At 35.1% G+C, this 17,185-nt stretch overlaps 1 protein-coding gene across 1 annotated transcript in view; it reads right to left on the bottom strand.

Annotated features, from left to right (window-relative positions):
* Positions 1-17,185, bottom strand: part of TLL1 (tolloid like 1) — a 233,239-nt gene that overhangs the window by 48,225 nt on the left and 167,829 nt on the right. Inside the window, exons 10-12 of the mRNA XM_019025068.4 lie at positions 15,080-15,182; positions 12,377-12,493; positions 11,091-11,236 (exon numbers count right to left, since the gene is read on the bottom strand). Of these exons, the coding sequence (XP_018880613.2) occupies positions 11,091-11,236; positions 12,377-12,493; positions 15,080-15,182 (366 nt within the window). The remainder of the gene's footprint in view (positions 1-11,090; positions 11,237-12,376; positions 12,494-15,079; positions 15,183-17,185) is intronic.

Genomic DNA, 17,185 nt, shown 5'->3' with positions numbered 1-17,185 from the left:
TCTGGGCCTGATACACTGCTGCAAGTAATATATAACTTCTTCTGAATCATAGTTATAAAAATTGCTCCATAGTCTTTCAATAAAATCATTATTGTATTCATAGAAAATTTGGATTCAAATACTCTGAACAAATGTAGCACTATTTTTGGTTATAAATCTCTTTTTGAAACGAAAATCTGATAATATGGGATTACTGTTCTTCCTTAGTCTATTGAATTCTTTCTCCATGATTAACCTGGCTGTGTAGAGAAAGACTACTATATAGTAGAATCAACAGTGGTTTTCCCTTTCCCAAGGAAATATGGCCTTGTTTGGATGAGGCTTTTTACCTCAACACACTCCTCTCAGCCCAGATAATTGGGAAACTCAATCTCTTTCCTTAACAAATGAATGCAAATATCAGGTCAGACTATTGGCCTATGACACTTTATGGGGAACTATACGTTCATGGACCCATGTTTCAGCCCTGAACTTCTGAAAACAAACCTACAAAAAAAACAAAATTTATAAATTGTTTTAAAAATTGTAAGACAATTTTTATGTAAAATTCTTGTTTTTCACCTTTCGCAGAAGTTGACCACTAGAACTAAAGTCTTCAAAGAGTCAACTGCTTATTAGATATTTAAAAGTAGAAAGCAGAGATATCTACAATTAAAACAGCATGAAAAGTATCAAATGTTGTCGATATCACTCAACATACAATTCGTTAATTTATGGAACTCTGTTACTAGTGTTAAGGAATACGTAGAATGTCAAGGAATATTGGGGAATGTCCATGGAACTGCAACTTGAATGCATGAAACTGCCGGTATAGTTGGTAGAAAAATATGTTTTCTGCCTTATCAAAAGACTAACAATAATAGTCTTCAAATGAGGTAGTATAAAGACAATCAAAAAAGATACACTTTGAAGCACAGATTTAGTTAGAACTAGGTACTACATTTGCTGCTTCCTAGTCACAAAACACTCAGTGCCTACTCTCCACTAGGCACTCTCTCTGCTTGGTATGCATCATTCAGAAAAATATCAAATAACCTTGCCCTCCTGGTGCTTGCATTCTACTGATGAGTAGCCAGAAAAGCAACAGTAAACAAAATAAATAATTAAATCATAAAATGTTAGAAAGTCATAAATTCAATGGAAAAATAGAAAGCGTAGCAAGATAAGAAGTGTGAGAAGACGGCTATGGCCTTACCACCCTGAAGTTTCCTGATATAATCTGATCTCAGAAATTAATTAAGAACAGGCCTAGTTAGTAACTGGATGAGAGAGGTATGAGAAATTGGGTGGGGGAGAGAAGGCTGTAATTTTAAGGTAGGTGCTCATTGGATACTTTTCATAAATCCATATTTTTCCTAAAAATAAATTATTTTTGTGAGTGTACAATTATGGGAATAAATGGAAAATATTTATATAAAGAATATCTAATTTTAAAAGCACATTTTAAAAACTAACTCAATTGGTCACCAGGAGTGACAAGCCCAATTTGGCCAAATATATATATATATATATATATATATATATATATATATATATCTCAGTCTTTAATATAATCCCTTCAAAATCAGGGTTCTCTATAAATATGAGAACATTTCCAGATGGCCAAAGGCTGTTCTTGGTCAAGGGGACAATACAGAAAATAATATCTCAGATTTCAAGTTATAGAGTTTGATAACAGAATAAATGACAAAACTGTAGACAAAATAACCAAAGTCTTGGCAAACCAAACTATCCTCCCCTGCTAAAGCAGCACAGAATGAACTGCTCCTGATTCACAAATCCCATTGGAAGAGGGGAAGAAAGAATGAGATAGAAAACCACAAGAATTGAGAATACACAATGAAGGAAGCAACATCTTGTAGTAGAAGGTCCATTAATAAAAATAATATTATGACCAGGCACGGTGGCTCACACCTGTAATCCCAGGACTTTGGGAGGTCTTAGCAGGTGGATCACATGGTCAGGAGTTCAAGACCAGCCTGGCCAAGGTGGTGAAACCCTGTCTCTACTAAAAATACAAAACAATTAGCTGGGCATGGTGGCAGGCACCTGTAATCCCAGCTACTTGGGAGTCTGAGGCAGAGAATTGCTTGAACCCAGGAGGTGGAGGTTGCAGTGAGCCAAGATCGTGCCACTGCACTCCAGCCTGGGCAACAGACCGAGACTCCATCACAAAATAAAATAAATTTAAAAAAGATAATATTACATTGCTTCATATTAGAAATCAGGCTAGTGTAAAAATTAAAAATGTTAATTAAAAAGGGTTTTAATTACTATTTTAAGAAGATTATTATTAAAAATTATGGTACAAACAAGGAAGACAACATAGTTCCTATTGAAAATGAAACTCAAAATTTCAGATTTCTTCAATGATTAAAAAGAAATAGGATAATTTATATATTGCCTGGTCTATAAAACTCACTCTATTCCTTTAATAGATATACAATCATTCACTTTACATTTTAATTTACAGTGTATTCACTGGTTACTTAGTAAAAACTGTAATTTTAAATATTTTATATGATACCCAAAGAGTAAATATTTCACAAGTAAAAATAGCTAATTATAGGGTTAAATTCACTAGTACATATTTATGCATTACATATTATTTACATATTAAATATGTACCTGGTATTTGGGGTAACAACATTGTCACATAGTGAATGCCACAGATTTTGCGTTGCTTAGAAAATAATATGTGCCTCATCTACATGAATTTATGATATTTGGAAATACATTATATCTTTACAACAACAATTCTAGATATCTCGTCAATTACCTGAATGGTCTTCAGCTACTTATTTTTCCAGTTTAATCCTAAATGCAAGGCTTGCACAATGAATCTACTCCATTTGTACTAATTATAATTACACTTCATCAGCTACATCAACACGAGTGATAACAATGAGCACAAATGAATATTTGAGTTACTTTATTTGTGTCATTTGTGCAACATTTTCTTGAGCTACATCAAATTACTTCATTATTTAATATATGGAATGGATAGAAATAAATATGATTGAAACTAAAATGTGAATCAAGTCCATCGATGTCATGCCAGTAACTTTAAGCTTCATCAGTAAAAGAACACCAAAGGCAATGATTTATAGAAAGAATGAAAAAGAAACAAAGAAAAGAAAGGAAAGAAAGAGGAAGGAAAGAAGGAAGGAAGGAAGGAAGTACAGGAGGGAAGGAAGCAACAAGGGAGGGAGGGAGGGAGGAGAAAAAAGAAAAAAGAGAAAAAAGAAAAGAGAAAGAGCAGTTTCTTTTTGAGTTAAAGCATGGATACAGTTCAGATAACTGGGAGCTGAACTCAACGTCATGTATAATTAAACACACAATAAACATATAATAAATAAAGATGATGCCGATTTCTTACACACTTTAAGGTAAGCAGAGCATAAACCATGTATTAATACGACAAGTTTATCATAATGTAAACAGACCTAATATCTTCATAGAGAATACAGGGAAAGTGATAGTAAGCTCTGAACAATTTTCAGAAAACTAACAAGTAAATGATATCAGAAGTAGAGCCAAATACACAAAGAAGGAAGAACATGTACAAAGACTAGTCAGAAGGGATTCATAGTACATTTCACTACTGAGGGTTCATATCTTTAATGCAGAATGAAGACGAACCATAGAAAAAGTAAGTGATTTCTATTTAGCAAGAACTAAAATAAATTTAACCAAAAGTGGTCAACTTCTCATTCTAAACCTGCCAACCTGTACAGAGTTCAGTGGTCAGTGCATGTGGGTGAGCTCTGGCACTGAAGGAAAGCCAGCCCTGGAGGTAGGGGTCAGGCCCAGGCTTGGGACCCACTCACATGCTTGCCTTCATTTGATAACCAAATTTCCAAATCAATATACCATTGCATAAATATCTATTGCAGTATCTAGTTATTTATAAAAATCTCTGAAAACTTAGAAATTTCTAGATAATAATTTTTAGTAAAAGGTATCCCATGCTCCCTAAAAAATTAAAAATAGAATTACCATATGATCTAGCAATACCACTTCTGGGTAAATACCCCAAAGAATTGAAAGCACAGTCTTGTAGAGATATTTGCCTACTTATGTTCATAGCAGCATTTTCACAATAGCCAAAAAGTGGAAGCAATCCACAGGTTCATTGATAGATGAATGGATAAATAAAATGTGGTATACACATACAATGGAATATTATTCCACCTTAAAAAGGGGTACTTAAAATTCTCCAATTCATAGACACAGAAAGAATGGAGGTTGCCAGAAGGAATTAGGGGAAGGAGGAAAAAATTAGGGTGTTTTTGTGTGATGGGATAGTGTTTCAGCTTTGCAAGATGAAGAGTTCTGGAAATTGCTTGAACATTTTGAACCTACTTAACACTACTGAACTGTACACTTAACAACTGGTTAAGATGGAAAATTTTATGTTATGTATATTTTGCTTTAATCAAATATAGCTCTCATGACTGTTACAATGTAGCTTTAAAACATAGCTAATGTAATCAGATATAATTAATGCAATCTAAATGATGCAACTTGTATAGATAGTATTATTTTAAATGATATACACTTGGAGCAATCTTAAAGCTGTTTATGCTTTGGGGGAAAATGTTAAATAAAACTCTGATTAATAAAAACAATGCAAATGAGCATTTATCATTAAAAATTAAAAATAATTTTTATAATGAGAAAAATCTAGTAAAGTCTAGGAAATAATAGTATAAACAAAAGGAACATTGAATAAAAAGGTGAAAAGCTTAATACATAATTATTTTAAATTATATTATCTTATTTATTTAATAATATTTATTAGTAGTAATATTTAAAATTAAGTTGACACAACACATGAATAATTACAGCTCAAAAAAAAGTTCAAACATGTTAAAAGCAACATCATAGGTCTTGCTTAGGTTTATTTTCATGTGAATGGTTTATTTAACTGCTGCCACTTCATTTTTTTCTTCATGATTCAAGTATTGTTTGATTACTCATAAATTTAATAATTTTATTGTAAACCTGCTATGGCCAAATAATATTCACTTGACAGTATGTGAACAGTGGTGAATAAAACAGGCATGCCTCTGATGGACTGACACATAATGATTAAACAACAAAAATGTATAAGTGAAGATAGTTACAAAAGGAAAGATTTGAATGCCCTAATATTATATTAATAGAGTACTGATGCTTCTCTTTACTACTAGACCTGGTGACATAAATGCACAGAGCCAGGGCTTGGTTTTGATCATAGTGCTACCAGTTGTGCAACCTTGGGCAAGTTGATTGAAACTAACAAGTGCTAATCTTTCAGACACAAGGATAGCCTAGACCGTAATTCATGAAGAGCTGCATAACTCCTCTGTTTTATAGTCATTACTAAAATATATTCTCAGCTAAGTTCCCAGAAACAGTACATGGCAAGCAGAAAATCCTTAACTAATTAAAACCTCCTTATCTCGGCTTTTTAGTTCATTCACAAAGACTAGTCTACTTATCATTAAATTAATCAAAAATATTTAAAGGATTTAAAGGATTACTTTTAGACAAGCAATCTACCAAGTACCAAGATAAAAACTTATGCACATAGTTTAGAATGTTTCAGCTCGCAGCTGTGGTTGTTAACGGTATTAATCAGCTCTGGTTTTCATAAGGAAAGTATCACCAAATCAGAATGTGTAGTAATGTTGACAAGTACCTCAAACTTAATACCATTTGAACTAATGTACGTGGTAATTTCAATTTAAACAAAAGTAAGCTCCAGGTTTATTTCACTTCTTTTCTGCTTTGGTGACATTCCTTTGAAGTTGTTACTGTAAACATTTCCAGCCTTCCAAACATTTTCTCTTTTGTATTTCTTCTTACTGAAAATTCTCAAATAAAATAATAGTACTAGAAGATCCTTTACAAATGACTCTGCTGCTAAATAGAGAACAGGCTTTCCAAATTACTTTCAGAGGGAATCTATATTCATATACAAACTACTTCAGTATACTGGTCTTAAGAAATAATGTATCCAATAACTACCAGAGGAGAGAAAACTTCCTGTATTAGTCCATTCCAGATGCTATGAGAAAATATCATAGATAGGGTGGTTTACAAACCACGAAATTTATTTCCATAGTTTTCAAGGCTGGAAGTTCAAGGTTAAGGCACTAGCAGATTCAGTGTCTGGTGAGGGCCCTCTTCATAAGTGTTGCCTTTTCATTTTGCCCTCACATGGTAGAATCTCCCTAGGCCTTTTTTTTTTTTTTTTTTTTTTTCCGAGATGGAATTTTGCTCTTGTTGCCCAGGCTAGAGTGCAGTGGCACGATCCTGGCTCATTGAAAACTCTGCCTCCCAGGTTCAAGTGATTCTCCTGCCTCAGCCTCTTGAGTAGCTGGGATTACGGGCGCCCACGACCACGCCCAGCTAATTTTGTATTTCTAGTAGAGACGGGGTTTCACCATGTTGGTCAGGCTGGTCTTGAACTCCTGACCTCAGGTGATCCACCCGCCTAGGCCTCCCAAAGTGCTGAGATTACAGGCATGAGCCACAGCACCTAGCCCCTAGGCCTCTTTTATAGGAGCACTGATTCATTCATGAGGGCTCCACTGTCATGACTAATCACGTCCCAAAGACCCCACTGCTAATACCACCACCTTTGGAATCAGTGTTTCACCATATAAATTTTGGGTAGACACAAACATCCAGACCACATCTCTTCCCAAATGGTATAATTACAGAGGCATCAAGATTCTATTACCTGCCAAATAGTGTTCCTTCCTGCTTAAAGATTCCTGAAACTCATTCACAAAGACACATAAACTTTATTTGAGCACTTTCATGAAAATGCAAATGGCACTGGCAAAGGTAAAGCCATGACATAAATTCACATAGAAGCATGAATGATGGACAGCTAAGAAGTTCTTTAAAGTAGATTTCAACAGCATGATGGACAAGTTTATCTTCATGGTCCTTATATCTGAAGAATAATAATATAATATAATATAATATATTATTAATTATATATTATATTAGTTACTATAAAGAATAATAAACGAGGCCAGGTGCGGTGGCTCATACCTGTAATCCCAGCACTTTGGGAGGCCAAGGAGGGCAGATCACGAATTCAGGAGATCGAGACCATCCTGGCTAACATGGTGAAACCCTGTCTCTACTAAAAATACAAAAAATTAGCCAGGCATAGTGGCACACGCCTGTAGTCCCAGCTACTCGGGAGGCTGAGGCAGGAGAATCGCTTGAACCCGGGAGGTGGAGGTTGCAGTGAGCCGAGATCGCACCACTTGCCTTGCAGCCTGGGCGAAACAGAGCAAGACTCCATCTCAAAAAAAAAAAAAAAATAATAATAATAATAATAATAAACAAAAATATAAACAGTTTTTGAAACAAGGCAAAGACTAGAATCAGTGAATAAAAACTGTACTTTATCAGGTAAAATCATATAATATTGAAAATTTATGAAAACATTTTGATTATACATTTTCAACATAAATATGTATAAAATGTATAATACCCATATTGAAAACATATGTAAACAAAAAATTGATATAAACAGATAATTGACTAAATTAAACAACCACCTAATGACTATTAGAACAAATAAGAAAATATATAAAGCTGATTCTTGATATTCATACTAGTTACATTCTATTAAGTTGCTCGGAATACTGAACTAGCAAGTACTGATTCATTGCTCCTAGGGTTACAGTCCCTGTGAGATTCTAGTCACAACATTTTGTTTTGTGCGCTTCTGTTTAAAGATGCATTAATACAGGTTGCCCATTTATTAATACTGAACTCTTACCCAACAGCACTATATATACACCACACATGTCTGAACGAAGATAATCTGACACATGTGTGTTCTCAGTAAGGCACATCACAGCTGGCAATGGGCACATTAGGTGACTCAAACTTTGCTGCTGTGTACACGTCTGTGACCTAGAAGGCACTGCAAATATTAATTTTAGGCTTCCAAAATTTTAGTAAATAAGCAGATTTGCCAATAAAATCAGGATCAAATGTACCTGGGTTTTAATGCTGTTTTAGTACTCACCGGTGTGATACTAGGTTAGCGGCATAAACTCAGTTTCCTTACCTAGAAGATTTAGATGTTTATTAGGCACCTTTAAATCCTGTGACTTGTGAATTTCTTGAAACTCAGCGTCTCTAGTCTAAAGTCAGTCTAACTTCACCATACCAGGTACTCCATAATCTAAATCTTTCTTATCTATCCAGGCTTGTTTCCCTCTGCATGGAAACTTACATGCCTTTAGTAAAGGATATACTCATTTTCATCTGCCAACCGTCACACATTCATACATTGACTTATATATAATCCATCCATCCATTTTTCTCATCTATTACCCAACATTAATCTCACAAACAATGTTGCTGGAGATAAAATGATCAGAGACACCGGTAAAATCCTAACAAAATGATCAGAGACACAGGTAAGATCCCAACCCGTTGGTGGACTTATTCTAGTGAGAGAGACAGACAATAAACATGTACATAAAGAGATATGCAGCATAAATTCCGGTAGTTGGAAGTGCAATTTACTAAAAATAAAACAGAGTGATGATTTAGAGATAATTGTAGGTAAGAAAGTATTTTAAGTCGTGTTATCAGCCAAGAACTTTTTAAGAAGGCAGTAATTAAGCAGAGATCCAAATAAAGTAACAGGAGAGTAAAAGCAAAGATCTGAGGCAGCGGAACATCAGTGGTAAATGCTGTGATGTGGGAGTGAGGTTGGTGTTTCTGAGAAAGAGAAAGAGGGCGAGACGAGCTGACACAGAGGGAGTGAGGGGGAGCCAAAGACCAATCAAAAGTACCGTGGCCCATGATAATCGAGTCTAGATGTTATTTTAGGTGTGATGGAAATCCCCTGTCAGTAGTGCAGTGTCATAATCTAACGTACATTGTAAAAGCATCACTCTGGTTTTGAGGTGAAGAACGGGATATGCAGAGCAAGAGTAGAGACCTGAGGTTCTTCCTGTGAGTTCCAAGCAAAGGGGCGATGATGAGAACAGTGGTGGTGTAAAGTCATCGTGTATGAAGTATAGTTTGAAGACAAAGCAACTGATATATGCTGATAGATTGGCTGCAGGGCTTAAGAGAAAAGGTAGAATTAAGGATGTTCCTTGGGTAAGCGGTGACAAAAAGTATTGAAATAGTACTGAAATAAATAGAAGAAGAGTGGGTTTAGTAAGTAAAATAAAATAAGCAAGGGTTCGGTTTTGGTCATGTAAACACAAGAGATCTACCAGATATCAAAATATGTCTAACATATAAATGAGGGAGGCAGAAACATAGAAATAAAGTAATATGAAGATAGGACAGGAAACTAGAAACAATAAATAAAATGTACTCTCAGCCATTCTATGACATGACTTTTCCCAGGTCATAAACCGTAGTCATCACTGATTCATTCATTCAGTAAACAAGTATTTATTAAGCAACTACTGTGTGTCAGGCATGGTTCTAAGTGCCTGAGGTGCATATCTTTTCCATTTGTCCTTATGTTATCTTATTTTTGAAGACTGTCACTGCTATTGCATTGATAAATAAAAAAATAAACTACAAATCAACTAAGGTAGCAACTTCATGCATCAGTTTTCAGGCTGATGGAATGAATGCATTTTCTGACATCATGTCTATAATAGAATTCCACAAAAAAACTGAATTACATATTAAAAGACAGTTAATCTCTTAATTCTTGAAATATCACAAAACACAGCAAATACAGACATTGGGTGGATAATTTTTATGAGCCTTTTTTTGTCTAAATCATGGGAGAAATTTTTCTACTCAATTTTAGTTAACTATCAACAATAAACCGGTCTATTTGAACAGTATTTGCAAACCTGTTAGTCCATTAAATTCACAAAGTTCAACTGTCAATCAAATAATGGCAGAACCAAAGTTTCCAAAAGTACAAAAAAAAAATGGTCAGGAGCATAAGATACAACATAATGATTAAAATAGAAAGTATATATTTTTTTGGTAACAAAAGGAAATACATCTGGGAAGTTAAATGCTACATGCAAGGGGACAGAGACAAGTATTGAAGAAATAGAATGTACAGGCATGCAGATGAGGATGAGAGATTCTCTGGGTTTACTGGCAATCCCTGGATTCTCCTGGTGCTCCTGCTGCAGGTACAGACACACAACCATGACCACGGTCACTGCCCTCAGTAAGTAGTGTTCATAGTGCTCATTACTACCCACTGGGTAGTAGGGCTCATTACTACCTTCTGATCACTTAGTGAATTAGTCTTCCAATCAGTAAAGACTCCATCTCCAATCATACATCTAAATTTCTAACCCTGGTTGGGACCTACCACCTGCATCTCATTGTTCTTCTCCACTTCAGCTTGGGCTCTCAATTACTAGACCAACTCTGATTTAAACATACTCTGGAGTTCCTGAGAAATTCCTCTATTTCTTGGCTTTAAATCTTTAACTCAGTCCCTTTCATCCCACAAAAATGACTCACGGGCCAGCGTGTTAGTTCTGGACACAGACTTTGATCCAAAAATTCTGATTGGCCTTTGGTTTCTTCTGACCCGTCATCTAATAACACAACGATGCTGCTGATCTCCCTGATGAATATTTTTAAGGAGGTTGAAAGCTCGTAAGAACACTTAAAATCCCTATTTTTGATATAAACAATTATCTGTGTTATGGTAAAAAAAAAAAGGTGAAAAACGTTTTGTTCCTCTTACAAAAAAGACTTTCTACCTTTTAATCTCTTAGTTTAGAAGAGAAATAAAAGTTCTATTACCTAATGGACCCTCTTGTGAAATAAGCCTGTGCATTTGTCAAAAGAAACTATTGTCAGTACTTCAAACATTCTAATTCAAATAGCACAGATAATGTAAACTCACTTTAATCTTCTTGAAAATGTCTGCAAACGAGGAAAGAAGAAAAAAAAACCCTTTTGCTCTTGATGTTGCATTTTATGAGCGATCCTTTGCTTCTTTGCTGATTAAAAGGCTGACTCTCTGTTTCTTTGCTGATTTAATGAGGATTCTCTTAAATGCCATTGTCGTTTATGGAGAATATTTGCCAGGAAGATAGCCTAAAAGACTTTACCTCAAAGGACTGAAAGGTCAGCCCGACGTGGTAGCTCTCAGACACTGTTATTTTCCACACACATTCTTTCATCGGGCGATAGTCATCAGGATAATTAGGAGACTGAATCTGTCCTTCATTTTTACGTATCTCACCTCCACAGATCGCTGAAGAAAGCCAAAAAATAAACAAATAACTGAGCCTGGACATGCTATTTCATTTTCATTTTCTTCTAGGGTAACATTGAAGTTCAGCTCCTGTAGCTCAGTACATAAAGACCAAGCTATAAAAATCAAAGTTGACTGGTTGTAATGTAGCAAATATTTATGTGGTAAGAAAAACCTAGTAAAGTAACTACAAATATTAGATAATGGTCAAGGAATAAAGAATTTTTAATCCTATCTTAACGAAAAGGTATTTTTTAACCTTTAAAAACCTTTAGTGGCTTTGTGAATTTATTCTCTGTGAGTTTGTTCTGTGATTCTCTGAGCTGCTTCCTTTGGTCTTTTGACCACAGGTAAAATAGCTCATCAGAAGAGGAGCCTCATCCTGAACAGAACTCACTGGGTCTCTGGCAGCGAGTTAGTGTCATGTGCGCAGCGTCCGTGACTCCCTCCAAATAATCCTCTTCACTACTAGGCAGTTAATCCTTAAAACAAAATGCTTCCGTTTACTTAAAAGTTTAAGGGAAGCAGAAATCTTCTGTCTTCAAAATTACTTAAACTGCTGTACTAGGAAGTGTCTCCTCCACCCACAACCTGGCAAGTAAGGAGCTGGTTTTAAAGCCAAGAAAGCACAATGCCAGTTTATTGTTTTAGAGAAGCATAAAACAAAGCATTTAATAAGTCCTTCCTCAAATGCTGACTCTCTTATTTAGATAAAGCATGCCTCAGAAATCGGCACAATTACTTTCTGTGCAATTTCCTCTAATAAAAAGTATTTCAGGAATACAGGGACCAAACAGACACAAAATCAGTACAAAGGAAAATGATAATTTCTTCATAATGTTTTAAAACTATCATGAAACAATTAAACTTTAAGAATTCTTGAGCCATTTGCTTTTTTCTCCACACATCCTGAACACATTTAGATATTATTACATCACTGATACTAGACAACAGGTTGTTCTTGCAATTTAAATTTACTGAGTATTTTTATTAAAATTATCTGTATGAATATTATAATACAGATTCAGAAAAATTCATAATTTTACAATATGGTCACAATGTCATTGTAATGAAATTAAGAAACGAACATTTCTGTTGAGATATAAGATGAACTGCTCTCTAAAATTCAATATGACTTACCTTCATAGACAGCTGCAAAGCCTTTTCCTACCCAATTACTGCTGCTACGAAACTCAATCCACATTCTGCTGTCTGTAGAAGTAAGAACTTCAGGCAATTTGTCCCCACAGAATCTACCTAAAAGAAATAAAAGAATAAAGAGAAACTCCTAAATAGGACTCTATATTCTACGTTCTTTCTGTACTAGCCACAAATAATATGTAAACACCGATTTGGTTCACATTTCCATTCCAAGTGATTGCAGCCACAACTGTGCCTTAAATTTACTTACTAATGGTAGATAAACAAAACAATGTCTTCATATATATTTATAAAGTATTTGACCATCAGCCTCAGAGTAGCTGACTGATGTCAGTATTGTTACCATATGTAGAAGTAAGATGGTTACTCAAAAACAATATTTGAAAAAGGTCAAATGATGCATCAAGGTGGGAAATATTATTTAATGGGGAACAGAAAAAAGGTGCAAGTCACCCTAAGAAAGTGGTTTCAAATTTTCAACCTGGCCAATAGCAGGGAAATGACTTGGTTAAGAATGTGCTCTCGGCCAGGCACAGTGGCTCACGCCTGTAATCCCAGCACTTTGGGAGGCCGAGGTGGGTGGATCACAAGGTCAAGAAATCGAGACCATCTTGGACAATATGGTGAAACCCCGTCTCTACTAAAAATACAAAAATTAGCTGGGCATGGTGGCACGTGCCTATAGTCCTAGCTACTCGGGAGGCTGAGGCAGGAGAATCGCTTGAGCCCGAGAGGCAGAGGTTGCAGTGAGCCGAGATCGCACCACTGCACTCCAGCCTGGCGACAGAGCAAGACTCCATTTAAAAAAAAAAAAGAAAGAAAGAAAGAATGTGCTCTCAGCTCAAAGTGGAGTTCTTTATTCACCCAGGTTCAACAGTACTCCTGAGGAAAACCCCAAGGCTACTCTTGGTATCTTTTATCACTGCACACATTCCATCTCATCTATAAAGCTATAATCTGTAGATTATATCTGTATAGGCAGAATAACAAATACTATCAGAAGACTTGAGCATAATTTCTAATTTCTTCTAATTCTGTATCCAGAAATATGAATTACAGCAAATGAATATAATACCTGTCATTCCTTCCTTCCTTCCTTCCTTCCTCATCTTTCCACAAATATTTATGCTTATGTCTGCCTCTATGCTCAAAGCTTTCACATGATCACAAAATGCTTAAATATAACAAAGCACATGCAATAATTCTACAAACATGTTATCCATTTTTGTGTCTCTGGAAATGGCACACATAGTTTTAGTGTGTGAAAAATGTAGCTGACTTGCATAAAGCAAGTTCATACTAACAGCTAACAGGTGAAGACATATTGTCCTAAATTGCAAGGCAAATTAGAGGCAGGTAACCCAGAGCAGTGTGTTTTAAACTGTAGTGTGCATCTGAATTTCTAGGAAATCTATTAAAATGCAAACCCTAATTCAGAGGATATAGAGTGAGAGCCAAGTTTCTACAATTCTAACAGTTTTCCAGATGATTTTGATGCTACCAATCTAAGTGCTGCACTTTTTGGAGCAAGGTCTTAGAAGAAATAGTAAGGAAAGCTTTTCACCCAAAAACCATGATTACACTGCCTCACTCTGGTGGTCCATTATACATTGAGCCATGTAATGCTGATTGTGCTCTAAAAAGAAGTGTTGTTCAGAATTTTAGCTCTAGATTTGTTTCTCTAATATGAGTTTAATGAAATATTTTCTTTGGCTTGTGCATACATATGTAAAAAATTGCTTCATCTAGGCTAAGAAACTAAATACGGAAGACAATGTTTTCCTCAACCTGACTTACCACATTAGTTCAATTCTTTATTTTTAAATATTTCTACAGATCTCTTGGATTTACTATGGCTGCTGTCACTTTTAATACAATTGTGCCCAGTCAGTAGGTGTTAGATGTTAAAAGAGCTGTACAGTTCATCAATGCAACTGAGCAAAACTACTTCTAAAAGTAAAGAAAAAGTTACAATCTCAGAAAAAGATCAACATAGAGTAGATGCCTGCATGCTCCAAACAGCTCTCACCTTTAAGTAAAACAGAGGGCAACAGTAAACTGCCTATGCAAGTTAATAGTGTGGTCTGTGGTTAAACGTTGGCAGCAGACTTTCATGAGCACCAGATCTGAGCTACAGTTTATGACACAAATTACAAATGTCTCTTCTCAGCCACAGAAAACTCTCTGAGAAGCAAAATTGTGACATCTATAATACAATAAGAGTTAATATGCTTGGCATAGGAAGCCAGCTACCAAACATGTACCTAACAGTTTACATTACTCGCTTAGCAACAAAACAAAAACAAAACACACAAACACACAACATGAACACCCACAATTAGTTTTTTTTAAATCAAAAACTGATTTTTAAAGCAAAAATACAGAAACACTGTGAGGAGTACTCATGATAGGCACAATATATGAGAAAGCTATTCTCAATCATTATATTCAAATCCTAGTATCTACCTCATAACTTAAGCTAGCTCAAATTAATTAATCAGTCAATGTATTTATCCATTTCTCTTTGAGTATTTTTGGTATGGTTGAAAAAAGTATAACTAACATAAAAATAATGTTAGTCACACACTTTTAACTCTAAGATGACTCTTGAGAGAATCGGTTGGTTTTTTTGGACGGGACAGAATAGATACATAGCCACATAAGAGGGAAAAGATATCTTACCAAGGAGAGGTGATTTTCTCCAGTACCCGTCTCTTACTTCAATATAGTCATACCAGCACAAACTACTCTTGTATAGATCCATCGTTGTAAAATTTAAAACAATCTGCAAAATGGAGGTAAGCAACCCACAGAGTAAAAATGATTGTATCTACATATAGTGATTTGATTCCTAAAGGTAAGGAACCCTGGTCTACAGTAAAAATGCATGTGCAGCTAATTATTTTTCTATATTATAATTATCCTAATAGTTTTTCTCTGAACCAAACCTTGAAACCATGTTTTCCCATTTTCTTTAACTGTTTTACAATGTCAGGAGAAGTACAATATGAGTAGTTGAACAAACTAGATATTTTAGCAATTAACAAAAAGTTTCTGTAAAGTTAATCTGGACAATTGTAAAGCAAACAGAAATTTTTATTCAAATAGTTTATTTTGAATTTTCCCAAGATAAACATGGCTTGAGCCATGAAGAATTCTATTTTTTTCATGAAAGTCTTTTAAAAAATAATTTATTTCAAAAATGACCAGTCAGACATCTATAATTATGTTAAAAATAACCACCATGTGCCACTTTCTCAGAACATATAATATCATTGTGCATGTTGAAATGTTTTAAATACAGTCATAGAATTAGAATTTATCCATCTAATGATAATCAAAGGCAGATGTCACTATGTTTCTCTAGATCCAAAGATGTATATACAAAGAACTTTCAAGTTACAGCATCTTGTACATGACCCTTATTCTGTGCTTTGTTTCAAAATGATGCTGTTGCGTAAAGATAACTCAGGAGACAATCCTAGGAAAGACAACTTTCTTACTGCTTTATAAATGGACTTTACTTTCCAAACAACTTTTTTCTTCTTACTTGATTACACCAAAAGTAAAGCCAAACTTACGCGAGAAATATGCTTATCTGATGCAATGGAATTCATTTGGATTTTTTTTTTCACATTCAAAAACTCATTCTAACTGTATTCTGCTTAAAACATCTGAGATGCTTAAGGCTCATAGTAAGCCAGTCCTCTACTCTAGAAATTGTGATGGACTTTGGCCAAAAGCAACAAATTTTGAGTATTCCAAATGCTCCTACTACAAAACTATAGTTTGTAGCAATATTCAAAAATCCCTTTTGTGAAAATACAAAAGGCTGAATGTGAAAGAAGTCTCAAGGAATAACAAAGGAAGGAAGAAAAAAAGAAGAAAGAAAGGGAGAGAAGGAGAGAGGAAGGAAAGAAAGAAGGAAAATAAAAACATAATCAATACTGAATCCATATTCTAGAAAAGTATTACCAATTCTGTGCTGGAAAGTATATGCTTCTCCCCTTTCTTGAACACAATATTTAACATCAAGGTAAGCACTAATTATTGCAAATCAATGCTGAATGAACTTACTTCTTTCCCAAATGACACAGGATAACTATAAATATTTCTCATGGCATCTCATATCTAGGTACCACAGTGATCAGTGATGAAACTGTACACCAAAGTTGGTTTCAAATATCCATATAGACTAACATGTACTTTCCTAGTAACAAAGAAAGAAATCTGCCAAGGATAAGAAAATACGGGTGTAATTTTTTAAAAATGTAGTACGTTAAGTTGTGGAATAAGTTTTGTTGTTTTTTTTTTTCAATTGGAGACAGAGTTTCACTCTTGTCACCCAGGCTGGAGTGCAGTGGAGCAGTATCAGCTCACTGCAACCTCTGCCTTCCGGGTTCAAGCGATTCTCATCCCTCAGCCTCCCGAGTAGCTGGGATTACAGGTGCCCGCCACCACATCCAGCTAATTTTTGTATTTTTAGTAGAGACAGAGTTTCACCATGTTGGCCGGGCTGGTTTTGAACTCCTGACCTCAGGTGATCCACCAGCCTCGGCCCCCCAAAGCTCTGGGATTGCAGGCATGAGCCACCGTGCCTGGCCATAAGTTGGTTTTAATAGAATTGTTCATTTATTTTTATCTTCCCTCTTTGCAGTTTATCTTTTTTCTGTTTTTCTTTTTCTTCACCTCATTGTAAGGTTCCACTTTTTAAATGTTTACAAAAATTTTCAAAATATCTAAAGGCAAAGCATTGATCATTTTTACCAATAATCCTCAACACTTGAT

Source organism: Gorilla gorilla, chromosome 3 (genome assembly GCF_029281585.2).
Source record: "Gorilla gorilla gorilla isolate KB3781 chromosome 3, NHGRI_mGorGor1-v2.1_pri, whole genome shotgun sequence".
NCBI classification, from domain to species: Eukaryota; Metazoa; Chordata; class Mammalia; order Primates; family Hominidae; genus Gorilla; species Gorilla gorilla.
The sequence above is the reverse complement of the archived record's forward strand: the minus strand, read 5'-3'. Positions and strand labels throughout refer to the sequence as shown.